At 45.1% G+C, this 18,184-nt stretch overlaps 1 protein-coding gene across 2 annotated transcripts in view; it reads left to right on the top strand.

The window, feature by feature from the left end:
• The first annotated feature begins 560 nt into the window (after positions 1–560).
• The window catches only part of LOC109903527 (RNA polymerase II subunit A C-terminal domain phosphatase), a 109,928-nt gene continuing 92,304 nt past the window's right edge, over positions 561–18,184 (top strand). Inside the window, exons 1-9 of one of the 2 annotated variants that reach the window (XM_031788704.1) lie at positions 561–845; positions 965–1,283; positions 2,233–2,316; positions 2,470–2,563; positions 2,742–2,870; positions 3,087–3,237; positions 7,535–7,625; positions 8,518–8,684; positions 10,236–11,336. In XM_031788704.1, the coding sequence (XP_031644564.1) occupies positions 982–1,283; positions 2,233–2,316; positions 2,470–2,563; positions 2,742–2,870; positions 3,087–3,237; positions 7,535–7,625; positions 8,518–8,684; positions 10,236–11,336 (2,119 nt within the window). In that variant the 5' untranslated portion in view covers positions 561–845; positions 965–981. Of the gene's footprint in view, positions 1,284–2,232; positions 2,317–2,469; positions 2,564–2,741; positions 2,871–3,086; positions 3,238–7,534; positions 7,626–8,517; positions 8,685–10,235; positions 11,337–18,184 lie in introns of both variants that reach the window. The other variant, XM_031788705.1, reaches the window with a different exon arrangement.

Below are 18,184 nucleotides of genomic sequence, written 5' to 3'. Positions count from 1 at the left end.
TCACTTGACTCGCATCAAAATGATTCAAACCAAGCATACTTTAAAATGACTTTTTGAGTTTAAATCACAAATGTACAGAATAATGCATGTATTTTTGTGGTTGAATCAGAAATGGAGGTTGTAAAAAAATTATTCATTAATGTGGCTAATTACATAACATGTATCAGAAACAATTCAAGTGTGCAATCTCTGCACAACCTTGTTTACAGTCAGGTTTACGGTATTAGATGGTATGCATATGGTCTGTAGAATTTAAACAATGTTGTTTTCGATGATAACGGCAAAATACTACTGACTCTGTCTTGACTTGATCATTTCTGATCCTCCTTCCCAGCCTCTCAGCCATCACATCACTGGCATAGCCTGAATAATATTTATTATAGATAACTGTTTACATTAACATCAACGTGGGAATTACTGTGATCAGCCCCTTATTAGTGTGACTTTAGGTCAGTGGTAGCAACTCTACTAATCAGGAGGAGCAGATGCATGATTTACATGTTACATCATCTTACATCATATCAGGTAGAGCATATCAAGGGATATCCCCAGAGCTTTGAAGGGGAAGAAAACAGAACAGCATGATGTTGCATCTTCCGTTAGATTTTTTTGTTGATTACATGATACTCTCGACTTCTCTTTGACATGCTATGCATGAACCTCAAACTGACACGTTTATTTCAACACAAATGGATGCCAACTGTTCCATTATCAAAGTATTTTAAGTGACTTAAAAGTAGAGAGGTCCTCTGTCATCAGAGCCACCGGAAGCTGTCCGACTGTCGTCGCTGAGGTCTTGTGTTTCCTGTTCACTGGCGGGAAGAGCGAAAGAATCTGGACCATCGGTCTGTTTTCAAAACGCACGTTGTTTTTTAAAATGATTATTAGCGCAGTTTCAATCATTTATGATAAACCGAATTCCACATGATTTGGATACATATATTTGCTTGACCTGTGCTTATAGTTTAAAGGGCGAAACCGATGGAGGAGCCCGCTGACTCCGTCCGTGGCGGGGCAGCACAGGGCCCCACCGCGCAAGTGGTAGAGATCCGCTGCCCAATGGCAGCGCGTCCTATGCGGCTGCTGGAATGGAAAGTCAAACCAGGGTCCCTCGTCAATGTGGACTCGGTGTTGGGGTTATGTGTTCCCATCCCGCTGGAGAAAGAGGCCGGGTCTCACCCGCCAGAACAGCCCAAAAGGCTGCCAGAGAAGAAACTGAAATCGGATCGAGCTGGAGTGGTGAAGGACCTATGTTGTCTACTTGGACAAGTCATATCGCCTGGGTGAGTATGCTAGCTTAGCTAACGTTAATTTAGCTCATATTGCCTATTTCAGCAATGTTTTTATATTGTGCTCTTGTGTGTAGTTAACTGTGTTTGCTAACTAATGATGTTGCTCATAGACCACATTCGCAGTAGCATTACTAACTAGCCTAGCTGATGGGTGGTAATGGTAGCTATCTATCCTAACTCGGTGCCTGTACAGGAGCGTCGATCTCCAGAACAGCTGCAATGATCATGTCAATGGGGCGAGTTCGTTTTGCATGTCCCGGTGCCTTCGTAGTGCGGTGTTTAATAGTAGACCATTCGATTGGTCCTTAAGTCAAATATTCAACCGCCCGGGGCACACGCCAAACGAACTTGCCCCATATTGTAGTATGCACATTACACCATCCACATTGGTATCGAGTCGTCGAATTTGCACGCTCGAGCACTTTTGGTCCAGTTTTTGATGGAACCAGAATTCAGAGAACTTTGTGCTTCAGAAAGCATTTTGGTGTTATGAATTTGGGTAACAAGACAAGTCAATTATATAACTGATAACAACACATTGTGAATATGACCCATTGTTCGCATGACACCATTCCTGTACTACTGAAAACAGGAGTGGACTTTAACTGGAAATGGCATCTTTATCCCCCCCAGTTTTATAATTGAAACGTGATACAAAACGAGGCAACGGTTTGCTTTAGGACCATGCAGATGCCTCCTAGCTGTTGGGTAGGCTGTTTGAGTGTTTAACTGACTGGATATAAAAATAAAAACGATGGAGGCACTAATGTAGTCTTATGGGGAAGTGTGAGGGGTAGTTGTTTATTAGCGTGTGTGTTTAAATATGGATGTACACATGTTGGAGAGACAGTGGCCATCCTATCCGGCACCTGCATTGTAAAGCCCTTTTTTAAGGGGGACACTCATTATGCTGCGGTCTCAAGTGCCACTTCTCTTCCAGTGCTGTGATTGTCAGAGTAGAAGAATGCAGTCATCCAGTCGTGATGAAGGGGCTGTGTGCTGAATGTGGTCAGGACCTCACACAGTAAGTACACACCCACACACACACATGTATTCCATGCTAGAATTTCAATTGGCATATTCACACACTTAAAAAAATAAAATAGGCCTGCTTCTTAGCTGTAGATGACCTCTTATGCGGCTGCATTACTAAGTGGATTCTCTCTCTCTTTTTCAGGATGCAGAGTAATAATGGGAGGCAGCAGGCTCACATCTCCACGGCAAACGTTTCCATGGTGCACAGTGTCCCCGAGTTGATGGTCAGCTCTGAGGTGAGGCTCAGGATGTCATGGCACTAGAAGATGAGTTTCCACTGACAACAATGTGACCTTGTAGAACTACCTCTGTGTCGTTGGAATTCAACTTTACAATGTAGTAGAGACAGTTTTGTGGAAGTCATTGTCTCCTTTTTTATAAATGCCTGGTCTTTGTGATATGTCCCCAACACAGCAAGCGGAGCAGCTGGGCAGAGAGGACCAGCAGAGACTCCACAGGAACAAGAAGCTGGTTCTTATGGTTGATCTGGACCAAACCCTGATCCACACCACCGAGCATCACTGTCAGCGCATGTCCAATAAGGTATGTGTATCTGATCTCCATAGCTACAATAAAAAAAAAATCCCTCTCTGGCCTATGAAAAGAGGTTGTTTTCTATTTCTATGCCCCAGGCTTTGCTGTGGGTTTGGTATTGAAGAGTCACCCTGTATGTAGCTAGTGTGCAATTAACCACTAATGGTTATGTAGCTAGAACAAACCATTGATGGTTCTGCCCATGCCTCTGCTCTTGTTCCACAGGGAATCTTCCACTTCCAGCTGGGGCGGGGGGAGCCCATGTTACACACGCGACTGCGTCCCAACTGCAAAGACTTCCTGGAGAAGATCGCCCAGCTCTATGAGCTGCATGTCTTCACTTTCGGAAGCCGCCTCTATGCTCACACCATCGCAGGTACCCACACACATTCTCTGATAATTATGCCTACATTGAATCACTATATCATTTGCCTTACAGTAAGTAATGCAAAAAATATCAAGAATGCAACAACAACAAAAAAGACGTAAATACCAGAATTGTGTGAGTGCTCAGAAGCTAAATGCCAGGTGAATTTAAACTCATTTAATTATATAGGATGTCATCCTCTGTAAAAATCTCTCTACGGAATTATAGATCTTTGCTTAATGCCTGAGTGCTGTCTGCATTATAGGTGAGAATAGTTTTATTTAAATGTTTGTCTATACACTCCCAGTTTGAAAAATTAGACACCTAACAAGACTAACAGACATGCCTCAATGTGATTGGTCTCAGCATTGGAGGCAAATACTGAGTAGCGCTAGAAGTTTGAGTGGCCACTAGAGGTCAGCATTTACCTTCCATTTGTGTCTCAGGTGCTCATGTGCTGGGCCTCTGGGATGGATCTGTCTGAGCTGACTTCTCTCTCTCTCTCTCTGTGTAAATTATGTATATGGGTGTCTCTGAGCGGTAAGCCTAACGAAGCCAACCGTAGATGAAAATCAGCAAGGGAAGTCTGGGGAGGTGCATCTGCGACAGCCAAAAGCCGGACACTAGTGGTTTTCCAACAGCAAGGCTCAGATCAATATGACAGTGTTAACATACAGTGCCTTCGGAAAGTATTTTTACCCCTTGACTTCTGTCATATTTTGTTACGTTCCAGCCTTGTTTTAAAATTGATGAAATGTTCTTTCATCGTCAATCTAAACACAATACCCCATAATGACAAAGCAAAAACAGGTTTAGAGATGAAATAAAACACGGAAATATGACATTTACATAAATATTCATACTCTTTCACTCAGTACTTTTGTTGAAGCACCTTTGGCAGTGATTACAGCATTGAGTCTTCTTGGGTATGATGCTACAAGCTTGGCACACCTGTATTTGGGGAGTTTTCCCCCATTCTTCTCTGCAGATCCTCTCAAGCTCAGTCAGGTTGGATGGGGAGTGTTGCTGCACAGCAATTTTCAGGTCTCTCCAGAGATGTTCTATTTGGTTCAAGTTCGGGCTCTGGCTGGGCCGCTCAAGGACATTCCGTGTGCTAAGGGTCGTTGTCCTGTCTCCCAGTCCCTGCAGCTGAAAAACATCCCCACGGCATGATGCTCCCACCATCCTTCACCGTAGGGATGGTGCCAGGTTTCCTCCAGACGTGACGCTTGGCATTCAGTCCAAAGAGTTCAGTCTTGGTTTCATCAGACCAGAAAATCTTGTTTCTCATGGTCTGAGAGTCCTTTAGGATGTCCCGTTTGACAAACTCCAAGCGGGCTGCCATGTGCCTTTTACTGTGGAGTGGCTTCTGTCTGGCCACTCTGCCATAAAGGTCTGATTGGTAAAGTGCTGCAGAGATGGTTTTCCTTCTGGAAGATTCTCCCATCTCCACAGAGGAACTAGAGCTCTTTCAGTGACCATCGGGTTCTTGGTCACCTCCCTGACCAAGGCCCCCCTCTCCCGATTTCTCAGTTTGGCCCGGCGGCCAGTACTAGGAAGAGTCTCGGTGGTTCCAAACTTCTTCCATTTAAGAATGATTGAGGCCACTGTTTTCTTGGGGACCTTCAAAGCTGCAGAAATGTTTTGGTGTCCTTCTCCAGATCTGTACCTTGACAAAATCCTGTCTCGGAGCTCTACAGAAAATTACTTTGATCTCATGGTTTGGTTTTTGCTCTGACATGCACTGTCAACTGTGGGACTTTTTATATAGACAGTTGTGTGTCTTTCCAAATCATGTCCAATCAATTGAATTGACCACAGGTGGACTCCAATCAAGTTGTAGAAACATCTCAAGGATGATCAATAGAAACGGGATGCACCTGAGCTCAATTTCAAGTCTCATAGCAAAGGGTCTGAATACTTTAGTAAATAAGATATTCCTGTTTATTTTTAATACATTTGCAAACATTTCTAAACCTGTTTTCACTTTGTCAATGTGAGGTATTGTGTGCAGATTGCTGAGTATTTATACAAATTTAATGTAGAATAAGGCTAACTTAACAAAATGTGGGAAAAGTTAAGGGGTCTGAATACTTTCTGAAGGCACTGTAGCTGCTATTGTTCATGAAGGTTTTTCTGTAGAAATAAACATTTCTATACCTCATATCACACACACGAACTGAAAACATAACGTGTGTTCAATTAATTGGTTAGAGAGAGGTCTGAAATATAATTTGTATCCAGAATACTTTAATTTGTATCCATAATCGTGGCAAAGTTGGCTCCTGTTTTAGTCACGTCTTTGGCCAAGTTCGCGTGGGTCAAACAAACCACCCTAATGTTTGGTTGACAAATAGTGCCTCCTATGTAGTTGCGAGTTGGACAATGTTTATAACCATAAAGCAACACACTTTGAAAACTGGTCACCAACTTGACAAGAGTGATCTGCTCGAACTATGTCTCTGTAGGAAGCTGAGCCACAAAGGAAACTGGAAGTCTACCATCCCACCCTTGGAAGTTTTGACAGACTTCCATGCAGTGCAGTTAGCACATATGACTGCTGTCCTCGTTATGAAATCATCAACTTTACCCTGTATATTTAAAAATGGACATATACTTATGATGGTTTCAAGTAAAACTATTGCTGATGTTGAACCTGAATAATCCAAATAAAATGTCATGTGGGCCCCGATCAGCATGTAGCCTACCTATAGCCAGATTAGTTGTCTCCGGTGGTAGCTTTTATTTCGGTAAAACACCATTTTCAACAGCGCATTTGATTTAAAAAAATAACATGGCAAAATACATTGTCACTCAACCAATAAAGCTTAATTTTGCACAAGCCATTGCAAACATTTTGAATTCAGAAGGTGACGCGCAGATGTGCCAGATCAAGGATAGGCCTGCCTCTCGTTAATCAGCGTGCAAAGCTGCACACAGCGTACAGTTTGACTGATATCGCCTGGGGTTGTTCGGCATGCAAAATTATTTGTAGATCAATGACTGCCAACATAGTTACATTCTTATTTTGACACAGGTGAGGGGTATTTTCGGAAGATAGGAAGTCATTTGAGCAAAAAAAAACATTTGCGAACCAGCGATTTGTAACGTTTGAGTTGATTTTCGGACTGATACATGCTACATTTGGGTTGGGTGCCCTCATACCGATGCACTCATATCTTAAACATTTGAACATATTGGTGAATCGTTACATCCCTACTATATAGTGCACTACTTTTGACCAGAGCCATGTGGGCCCTGGTGCACTATATAGGGAATAGAGTGCGATTTGGGATGCCTCCTCACTGGTCAGTTTACCAGCCTCTCACAGAGAATAATATAGCCACTTCATACTCAACCTTACTTTGAACCATATCTCACTTTACATTAAGTTACTATGAAAGGTTGAGCATTTTAGTCATCTAAATATCGGCATTTTGGTTATAGAGGTGAACATTGGATCTCTTTTTAAAGTTTGGAAACGATATTTCGCTACCAATTAGAAGTTATTCTATAATGAATGTCAACGCTGAATGTTGTAAGCAAATGACGAGTGAGTGTGTGATGTAGTTCTTACCTCAGTCTGGAGCAGAGAGGTCACTGTATCTGGCTGTTTCTCCATGTAGATGGGTTTGTGTGCTTTAGTCGACACCTGCCCTCTTCTCTGGGATTTAATAGCAGCCAGGTAACAATGTGTTTGTTGTGAAGTGGGGATGTCGCTCCTCCATCAAAGCCAGGCTTTGTTGTCCCTCCAGACACATATTATTCTGCAGCTTTTAAAGAGGAACTGAGAAGACTCCGCTTGCATTTAGTTCTCATCTCAAAGCTTTGAGGTTTTAATGAAAGCCTACTGGGTATACAGAGATGTCTCACGCACGCACAGCGACGCCTGCACTTTCATTTGAGTTAAAATGGAAGATTTTGTGTAACAACATGAAAACGTCCAGATAAAGAAAAAAACATGAGAATTGTCTCTAAATGGACTCAAAACCTTTTAGCTTTGTTGTTCGACAGCTACCCTGTGTAGCGCCAGGCGGCCAGGGAGTAATGCAGATTGGCGGTTTGGCAAAACTGCGCCTTTACTTTAGTGAATATACATCCTGCTTTTCCACAGTGCTCTTTTAAATAACATGTCTAATGTAGTCTCTTTCTCTTTCTCGTTCTCTTTTCTCTTTCCCGTGCTCTCTCTTTCTCGTGCTTTCTCATTCTCTTTCCCGTGCTCTCTCTTTCTCGTGCTCTCTCTCTCTCCTATAATTTATTGAGTCCATTTTTAAGATGTTTTTCTTGTGTGTTTCTGTGACCGTAGGCTTCCTGGACCCTGAGATGAAGCTGTTCTCCCACAGGATCCTGTCCAGAGACGAATGCATCGACCCCTTCTCCAAGACAGGGAACCTGAGGTCAGACCTGGCTCTCTGTCTGGCAGAGCTGCTAGCACACACACTGCTTTATGAGGCCCACGCATTACACTTTGACACATACCAGTAGCATCTTCCGCCAGGACAATTTTAAGAAAAATCTCTCCAATATGAAAAGGACACAGCTGATATGTTATCTTTAATTTAGACAAAGGCATTCATTCAGTCAAGGAGAAATTGATTTCCACTCAGCCACTACTGCAGAAGAGTTCAACTGAGGGAATTCCTGTAATGATTGGTGCTACCAGACCTTAGTGTTGATTAAAACCTGGCATCAGTCAAGTCATCTGAAGTCACTTTGTTGTCCCCACAGACAATACAGCACGGTAAAACTGAGCCATCCAGCTCTAGCATGACAGCGCTATAGATGAGCAGAGGGAATAGCCAATAGCCATGCAGTATTCCTTCTAATCAGTGACTCCTGTTATAGAAGCCCGCTAGAACATTGTTCTCTTATTAAATCAAAGTCTTAATGGTAGAAAATGTGCTTCTTGTATAGTTATGAAGTTCAGATAATGATTAGTAAGCGTGACAGACAGGATTAATTTCTACCCTGAAGGGATTCTGAGGGCCCTTCCCAAATGGCACCCTATTTCCTTTTATAGTGTGCTACTTTTGACCATGGCCCATAGGGAATCAGGTTCCATTTGGGACGTAGCCTATGACTGGGAGATGGCGAGAGAGCATAGCATTGTGCTCTGTTACTGTGGGACTTTGTTATTCCCTAAAGACACACTGCCTAGGGTGTTACACGTGTCAGTGGCGAGGGAGTGCCAGTTTCACTTATATTTAACTCTCATTCTCGTTCTTTTCTACCTTTTACTCTCTCTCTCTTTCTCTCCCCCTCTTTATCTCTCTCTCATCTAACCCTAAGGAATCTGTTCCCGTGTGGTGACTCGATGGTATGTATTATAGATGATCGGGAGGACGTGTGGAAGTTTGCTCCCAACCTGATCACTGTGAAGAAGTACGTCTACTTCCAGGGCACAGGAGACATCAACGCTCCGCCCGGGTCTAAAGAGGCCCAGCAGACAAGGAAAGGTACTGTATACAGGGTCTGAATACAATGGGCTTAACATGGTGGTCAATACATGACGCACGGTGATCTATTAAAACAGCCCTCTGAAAAACAGTCCTCACTCCCTTATAAGGGCATTCAGTGTTTTGTCAGTGTTACACTAAAGAAAAAAAGCAGTAGCTTCTAAAACCATCGTGTGACTGAAGTTCAGAGAGGAAGAGGGAGTGGTTTGATGGTTACTTCAGGGATGTGATCTCATCCTGGTACTCTGGCTGCAAATGGAGTCTCACTGTTTTGATTTCATTTGCATCAACCGCTGCACCGCTCTCCTGCGTGGCAGACTGCTGCACCGCTCTCCTGCGTGGCAGACTGCTGCACCGCTCTCCTGCGTGGCAGACTGCTGCACCGCTCTCCTGCGTGGCAGACTGCTGCACCGCTCTCCTGCGTGGCAGACTGCTGCACCGCTCTCCTGCGTGGCAGACTGCTGCACCGCTCTCCTGCGTGGCAGACTGCTGCACCGCACTCCTGCGTGGCAGACTGCTGCACCGCTCTCCTGCGTGGTAGACTGCTGCACCGCTCTCCTGCGTGGCAGACTGCTGCACTGCGTGGCAGACTGCTGCACTGCTGCACCGCGTGGCAGACTGCTGCACTGCTCTCCTGCGTGGCAGACTGCAGCTCCGCAGAGGGAGGGTGAAGCTTTTTAAGAGAAATGGTTGTGATATGTAAATGTTATGATCCACAACAGAAGGGGTGGCAGGGAGGCAAGTGAGTTTTTAGTTTGGTAGGTAAGTTGTTACGATCCTCTCAACACAGGTGAGAGGCAGGGAGGTGACTGGGGGACCTCTCTGTGGAAATAAGGTCCAAATTGAAAATTTTAGAACCGTGTCAGGCTAATGATCGTACCCAAAGGCCAGGGTTGACCAGAATCCAAATACTAAATATATCAATCTGATAAAGATAGAATTAGAGCTACCAAGCCTTAACAGCACCTCACCATCAACACTGTATTCATACTCCCACACCAAGCCTGGGTAGCCATGATGAGATTGGGTTCATCTGAACCGTGATTACCCTCTCAGGCTTAGTCTCAGGAGGGCGTGGGTTCTTTCCTCTTAGAGAGCCTCTCCCAGTGGAGAGCTTTTTTTGATGAGCAGTAGAGACAAACAGGACAAGCTACAAATGAGGGAGAGTACTTCTATGGGTTCCCAGGAGAGAATGACACACAGGCGGTTAGATCAATTAGGGAAGTGCTGCTAATTTCCATGACATCACATGGACAGCTGCCAGACCCATGTATTACTAAGAGTTTGTAGATGACCTGAGAGGATAAAGTGCTATGAAGAACATTGTTCTTGTTGAGGCATGCACCATGGTTTAAACAGACCATGTTTTCAACGCTGATTCAGTGCCTCAGAGGCCACCGGTTAACTTGCCTTCATTCGGTTACACCTCCATAACAACTTTAGTGAAATGTATTCACAGACACCCTCTAGTCTAGTGATTTCAGTGACAAAATGTCTGCGCATGTGTTTTCATGTGCTAACGGATCTTCCTGTGATGTTGCTTTACCCCAGCCGGCAGCCAGGCCAGCCGACCGGCAGAGGCCTTGGAAGCAGCAGTAACGTCCGGGCCTACAGCGGGGTCGTCTGCGTCAGAGGAACGGAGTAACGGCCGTAAGAAACAGCGGTCTAAAGACCACAACAACAGAGGGAAGGTGGAGTCAACAGCCCCCTCAGCCACTCAGGAAGCAGCAGCCAATGAACGGACTCAACCGGGCGAGGCTGTGGAGGAGGGGCGGGGTCAGGGCGGGGGGGCCGATGCCAGCACGGCAGCACAGGTGAGCGACAGGACACATGTGAAAGAGGATGTGCAAGGAGAAGAGGAGGATGGCAGCAGGACAGTGGGTTCAGAGGAGGAAGCTCCTCCTACATCCTCCACTCCTCCAGACCTCCATGAGCCCAACAGCAACCTGGACTTTGACCTGTCCAGCGACTCTGACTCTGTAACGTGTAAACCACCCTCATCAGACAGTGAGGGGGAGTACAGCCAGACCAGGAAGTCCAAACAGGAAGGGGTGGAGCAGGCGGCAGTAGAGGAGCCATCAGGCGTGGCTGGAGGAAAGGAAGAGGGGGGTATTAAGCAGAAGCGCACCGGGGAGAACAGCTCCGAGGTAGGAGGGGAGACGTCTGTGCTTGTCCTCCCTCCTGAGCAGGAGAACGGGTGCTCAGAACGGAGGGAGGCTGAGACAGAGTCCCAGAACAGTGAACAGTCAGGAGTCACCATGGAGGAGGAGGAGGTGGACCAGGATAACCACCTCATCTACCTACAAGAGGTGCTGGAGCGTATCCATGGAGAATACTACGCCCGCTACAGCGCCTTCCTCAGGAAGGAACGCCCAGAGACGCCTGATATCAGGAAGGAACGCCCAGAGACGCCTGATATCAGGAAGGAACGCCCAGAGACGCCTGATATCAGGAAGATCGTCCCGGAGCTGAAGGCCCGGAGCCTGGAGGGCACCACCATTGTGTTCTCTGGGCTGTACCCCACCAACTACCCAATGGAGAGAACCAGGGAGAACTACCACGCCAAGGCCCTGGGAGCAAAGATAGGCAAGAGCCTCCTGCTCAGCTCTAAAGACCCTGGCAGAACCACGCACCTCATTGCTGCTAGAGCAGGTGAGTTACTACATACAGAGCCTTCAGAAAGTATTCACACCCCTTGACTTTTTCCACATTGTGTTACAGCCTGAATATAAAATGGATTATATTGAGATTTTGTGTTACTGGCCCACACACACAATACCCCATAATGTCATATTGCAATTATGTTTTTAGACATTTTTGCAAGTTAATAAAAGCTGAAATGTGTTAAGTCAGTAAGTATTCAACTCCTTTGTTAAGGCAAGCCTGAATATGTTCAGAAGAAAACATGTGCTTAACAAATAAGTTGCATGGACTCACTCTGTGTGCAATAATAGTGTTTAACATCATTTATGAATGTCTACCTCATCTCTGTACCCCACATATACAATTATCTGTAAGGTCCCTCAGTCGAGCAATGAATTTCAAACACAGATTCAACAACAAAGACCAGGGATGTTTTCCATTGCTTCACAAAGGACATCTATTGATAGATGGGTAAAAACAAATATCCCTTTGAGCATGAAGTTATTTATTACACTTTGGATGGTGTATCGATACACCCAGTCTCTACAAAGATACAGGTGTCCTCCATCTTCTTTTTAAGTAGGGAGCCAATGAGCTTTCAGCACTTTTATTTCCATGACTGATCAACTTGATTTCTCATGGCTCTATCTTGTCCCTCTGCGTTAGACATGGTGAGCAATGTGTTTGGAACATCAAATCTCAATGCATATGGAATCGCAATACTTATCGTATCGGCATCAAAGCACCGTGATAATACCGTAACGTGAGGTCCCTGGCAATTCCCAGCCCTACTGGTTATGCCGTTGTTAATGGAAGTCTGAGTGGCGAGGTAAAACCACGGGCTGAACACCACACACATGGATGAAATAATTAGTCTCTGTCAACAGAGGTGGTCAGGTTACCGTCAACACAGGGAGAATCTCTATTGCATACTCCTCGCGTCCTCACCTCCTCAAAGCCCATTAGAGGAGAAGGTCAGAGGATGGATATTTCTGGATCTTCCCCGTAGCCTGTTGATCCAGCAGGTCAGAGCAGCACTATAGAGCCAGGATGGTCTGACTCATTACATCCATAATGACATGATGATCACCTCTCAAATGCATCAGTCTGACCCCGGTTCACGCCTCAAACGCATAAGAGCCTGTCCCCATGGTCCATAGTCATCTCAATCACATCAACTATCCCATTTTTACCAGTTCACTGGTCCAGGTCATTTCAAATGTCAGTTTACGCAGTTGTTAATTGCTCATTTGGCAGAATAAAAAGTTGGCTCATTCACAATCATTATCAGATACTGACTGGACTACTGAGAGAGAGAGGACCTGTGTACTCTCTACCAGGGTCTCGGTGTGTCTGTTTCACTGGGTCCTGAGACCAAACCATCTAGAGAAGAGCAGAAAAAGCACCAACAAAACAGCCTGAAGCATTATGTTTTCACTTGAAAGTCAAGTGATTTTCCTTCCCAGAGTAAATAACCATTTGCAAAGGAAGAAGCTGCTAACAGCATTGCATTTGTCTTTGTGAAGAAACATCAGGAAGAAGAGTACAGTATAATGGTTGTTTCTGATGGAGTAAAATCGCAATGAAACAAGGCAACAGTAAACATGTCATCCCCCACGAATGATGCATTGTCATCCCCCACGAATGATGCATTGTCATCCCCCACGAATGATGCATTGTCATCCCCCACGAATGATGCATTGTCATCCCCCACGAATGATGCATTGTCATCCCCACGAATGATGCATTGTCATCCCCACGAATGATGCATTGTCATCCCCACGAATGATGCATTGTCATCCCCCACGAATGATGCATTGTCATCCCCCACGAATGATGCATTGTCATCCCCACGAATGATGCATTGTCATCCCCCACGAATGATGCATTGTCATCCCCCACGAATGATGCATTGTCATCCCCCACGAATGATGCATTGTCATCCCCCACGAATGATGCATTGTCATCCCCCACGAATGATGCATTGTCATCCGCCATCCTTCATTCACCCAACTTTCGTCAAAATAAAGCCAGTGCTATCTGAGATATTTTGTGTGACGAACGTACTAACTGACAGAGACAGGTCCACTGTACCCTCCCCAATTTTCAGCACAATACATCAACATAATAGACCAGTGGTAGGCAGACCTGGATTACCGCAGGCACTTTTGATTTAACTGCCCTGGAAAACCAGGTGTGTTGAATTCAGGAAATCACTGAGCTGATCAATTAGCTCAGTTGGTCAGGTGTAGTGCCTGGTTGGAACAACATCCTGCAGTACCTGTGGCGCTCCTCCATGAACAGTGTTGCCGACCTCTGTACCAGGCCATTGATCCCGTCAGGCATGGATGCTTACATTGATTTAGACAGGGGTCCTGAACTGCTCTGACTGAAAAACATAAACTGTAACTATAATTGGAACGCCGACTATATCAGTCGGCGTTCCAATTCTGCCTAAAGGTGTTCGATGGGGTTGAGGTCAGGGCTCTGTGCAGGCCAGTGAAGTTCTTCCACACCAATCTCGACAAACCGTTTCTGTATGGACCTCGCTTTGTGCACGGGGGCATTGTCATGCTAAAACAGGAAAGGGCCTTCCCCAAACTGTTGCCACATAATTGGAAGCACAGAATCATCTAGAATGTCATTGTATGCTGTAGGATTACGATTTCCCTTCACTGGAACTCAGGGGCTTAGCCCGAACCATGAAAAATAACCCCAGACCATTATTACTCCTCCACCAATCTTTAGAGTTCGCACTATGCATTAGGGCAGGTAGCGTTCTCCTGGATTCCGCCAAATTCACCTGTCGGATTGCCAGATGTTGAAGTGTGATTCATCACGCCAGAAAACGCGTTTCCACTGCTCCAGAGTCCAATGGCGACGAACTTTACACCACTCCAGCCGACGCTTGGCATTGCGCATGGTGATCTTATGCTTGTGTGCTGCTGCTCGGCCATGGAAACCCATTTCGTGAAGCTCTCGACAAACCGTTTTTGTGCTGACGTTGCTTCCAGAGGCAGTCTGGACTACCACTTCGCAGCTGAGCCGTTGTTGCTCCTAGACGTTTCTATTTCACAATAACAGCACTAGGCAGCTCTAGCAGGGCAGAAAATTGACTTGTTGGAAAGGTGGCAACCTATAACAGTGCCACGTTGCAAGTCACTGAGCTCTTCAGTACGGGCCATTCTACTGACAATGTTTGTCTCTGGAGATTACATAGCTGTGTGCTTGATTTTATACACCGGTCAGCAGCGGGTATGGCTGAAATAGCCAAATTCCACTATTTTGAAGGGGTGTCCACATCCTTTTGGCCATGTTGTGTATGTACTGAATTTCGCGACTTTTGGTCAAACGGGGTGAGGGGCATGACCTTTCAAAGTTAGCATTTTCATTCTCTTGTTATAGAGCCACCATCTGGCCGATGTGTCATTTTTGTAAAGGCCGGATCTATGGCAAGACATGATTCACTCAAGTTCTGTCAAAATCGTGCAATGCTGTCTGAAATATCGCATAGGAAAAACATACGAATGTACTAATGTACTGAGACCAGATCCACAGTCATCGTGGGGGACAATTGTGGTTGGAAACTAATTCAACGCAGTGTTCCGGTTTAAGGTATCAAGTTTCTAATGGGGAAGGCAGGGATGTGTCCCAAATGGCACCCTATTCCCTTTTATAGTACGCTACATTTGACCAGGGCCCATTTGGGACGCAGGCCATGTCGGGAAGAAACAGGCTGGAGTAGGAGGAGAAAAGATAATGGCACTTCTAACTGCTCCAGTGACATCATCTGCTCAACACATTCAACCTCAACATCTAGCAGAGAGTAGGTTTTTAATGGGATGGCGAAGTGATTCGATGATGTTCTCTCTCTGTTCCTCCCTATTAACCCAGTAAACAGGCCAGAGGACTCTCTCCTCCATCATTGTAGATCTAGATTCTCTAGCGAGCTGAGCCATCATGAATATTAGGCCTACTTTAAGTGATGAAACCAGAGAGCCATATAACCTACAGTGCATATTCTCTCCTGAATTTAATCCATTAATGAAATCCAAACAGAGACCAGCCTAAGCTGTTTCTGAATTGCTTTTCTCATCTTTAGCTTTCGCATATTCCGGTCCCTAATGGGTGTAGATGATATCATCTATATTAGAGAGATTGCACTGTCATTTGGATTGTAAGATGGATTCTAGTGAAACGGATCATCAGACAGAGGGTCTATGGCTATTGAATCTGTACATGGCTAGTTATGGCTTGCACAGTGAAGCCCCAGACTGACCAAGTAAGCTGTACTATGATCAGGTGTTACTGATTTGGATGAACACGTACAACTATAAGACAGACACCATTAGCTTGTCACTGTTCCGTTTAAAATTCTGTCGCTGTGTAGCCGTGGTTTCAATTTGGTCTCCCTTAGTACTTTGCTGGTGTTCAATCAAATGGCACTGTCAGAGTTCCTACTGACTGAAATGAGGTCTGGTTTGAATTGCTAACATGACCCATTCTTCTAAAGATAGAAGACCATTACGAGGGTTCTCTTTTCAGTTATAAAGGGGTGAAGATTCCATTAACAAGACCAGCATGCCTGGACAATGAATACAACTGTGTTCTCAGATTCTCCTTTAACGTTCATGCACTTCAGGATGGGGGACTGGTTTCACATTTTGAGTGTACAGAGTGGCAGACAGCCCCTTTCAGGCCCATTTTTAAAGGTAAATCACACAGGCACCTCTCTTCAGCCATTAGAGACACGTGGACGGTCTGAGAGACGCAGGCTTTATCGGGTCACCTTACCTCCTGACATTCCAAATGTCACAAGTACCTTCTTCCTGCTCTTGGAAACCCATTGACTTCAGTGATGCTACTCTGAAAGAGGAGCAGGGAATAATTGTCTGGCTGTGCCAAACAGATGATTACTTCCCTTCCATCTCTCAGAGTAGCATCATTTAAGTATGTGGGGTTGGCTGTCTAACTGGCAGGCGAACGTCATGTCTCTAAAGGAAGGCGCAACAATAGCCCAGCATGATGCAGTTTCTCATCCAATCCAACGTGCCCTCAGACAGCAGGCAGCGTTGTCGGGGTACTGGCTCTCTCGGAGCTGCACTTTGCAATTAACGGTCCGTGGTCTGTACGTCAGAACCGGAGAGAGAAGGAGCACTTAACGGCCCAGCAGTATACAGGGGCCCACTTCATGTGAAGAGGCCATGTTAAGAAGCAGCCATTGTGTGGGCTGTCTGTACAAGAGACTGTCTTATGCTGGCATTCATTGTACTGGGCTTTATATAGCTTCTTGATTAGGTGATTGGTTATTTTAATTGCATCTGAAGACAAGTCTGGTGGTCAATGGTCAGGACCACCATGCCATGAAACACCACAGTCCTGAGTCTCCCCTGTTCTCTCAGCATCTCATTTTCTCTCGCTCAAGTGGACAAAGCCACAGGGGACAGCATGTCAGCAGTGAGATTAAGAGCCTTCCCATGGTTGTTTCTCTCCATCATGCTGACATGCGGCTGATCAATACCTGTCTGTCTGAATAGCCTACATGTCTGTCTCTGCTGGAGAGAGAGGGGACATCTGACTCACCACTCAGGTAGCGCTGGGAGGAGTGCTCTGGAGCAGCCAGCCGAGAGCACGCACAGCATGAACAGAAAAGCACTGCTGGTGGCCTATGGGAAATGGTTTCTTTTTGTAGTGATTTAAAAAGAGAAGATTGGGGGGGGTCGGGCTCACTTGAGATGACAATGTCTTATAGTGATTGTCTTGAAGGTCTATGTCCCTAGAGTTGAAAATGTGTGATAGCAGTGCAGCAATGGCAGCTTCCTGTGTTCTCACTGTTTCTTTCATCCCTCCATCCCATTCGTTTTCCCCATAGGGATATTCCCATATGACAATGTCATTATACAACACGTAATTGCTCTCTGACAGTGCCTTCAGAGTATTCACCTCTTTTACCTTCCCAAGGTTTGTTGTAGCCTGAATTGAATTGTTTCACTCATCTACACACAATAACCCATAATGTCAAAGTGGAGTTGTTTTAGAAATGAAAAGCTGAAATGTCAATAAGTATTCAACCCCTTTGTCACTACAAAGATACAGGCGTCCTTCCTAAATCAGTTGCCAGAGAGGAAGGAAACTACTCAGGGATTTCACCATGAGGCCAATAGTGATTTTAAAACGGAGTTTAATGGCTGTGATATGAGAACTAAGGATGGATCAACAACATTGTAGTTACTCCACAATACTAACCTAAATGGAGTGAAACGAAGAAAGCCTGTACAAAAATATTCCAAAACATTCATCCTGTTTGCAACAAGGTACTTTTATATACTGCAACAACAACAAAAATGGATACAAAGCATTATGTTTGGAGCGTCTGCTTTCCAACAGACACTGCGAGATGAATTCACCTTTCAGCAAGACAATAGCCTAAAACACAAGGCCAAATCTACACTGGAGTTGCTTACCAAGAAGACATCGAATGTTCCTGAGTGGCCAAGTTAAACTTCTCAAACAACATTTAAAATGTATTAGGGTTTCTTTTTTTCTTAAAGCAATTTATACAGGCAATTCTGATATGTCAAAGTTCTGTTGACCTGAACATTCTGGAAATGTCTGATGGATAGCTGTGAATATAAGCTTTCCAATGATATATGATTAAAGGGTGTACGTGACCAGTAACGTGTATACTGACATTGTTTGTCATATTGTAAAATCCCTATGGGGGGGGGAAATGAACGGGCTGGAGGGATGAAGCTGCCATTGCTGAACTGCTATTGCACATTTTCCAACTCTGGGGACAAAGACCAAGTGAGCTCGACCACCCAAATTGTGGCGTCCGGCTCACAGACTAATGTATT

This window comes from Oncorhynchus kisutch, linkage group LG14 (genome assembly GCF_002021735.2).
Source record: "Oncorhynchus kisutch isolate 150728-3 linkage group LG14, Okis_V2, whole genome shotgun sequence".
Taxonomy (NCBI): Eukaryota; Metazoa; Chordata; class Actinopteri; order Salmoniformes; family Salmonidae; genus Oncorhynchus; species Oncorhynchus kisutch.
The sequence above is the reverse complement of the archived record's forward strand: the minus strand, read 5'-3'. Positions and strand labels throughout refer to the sequence as shown.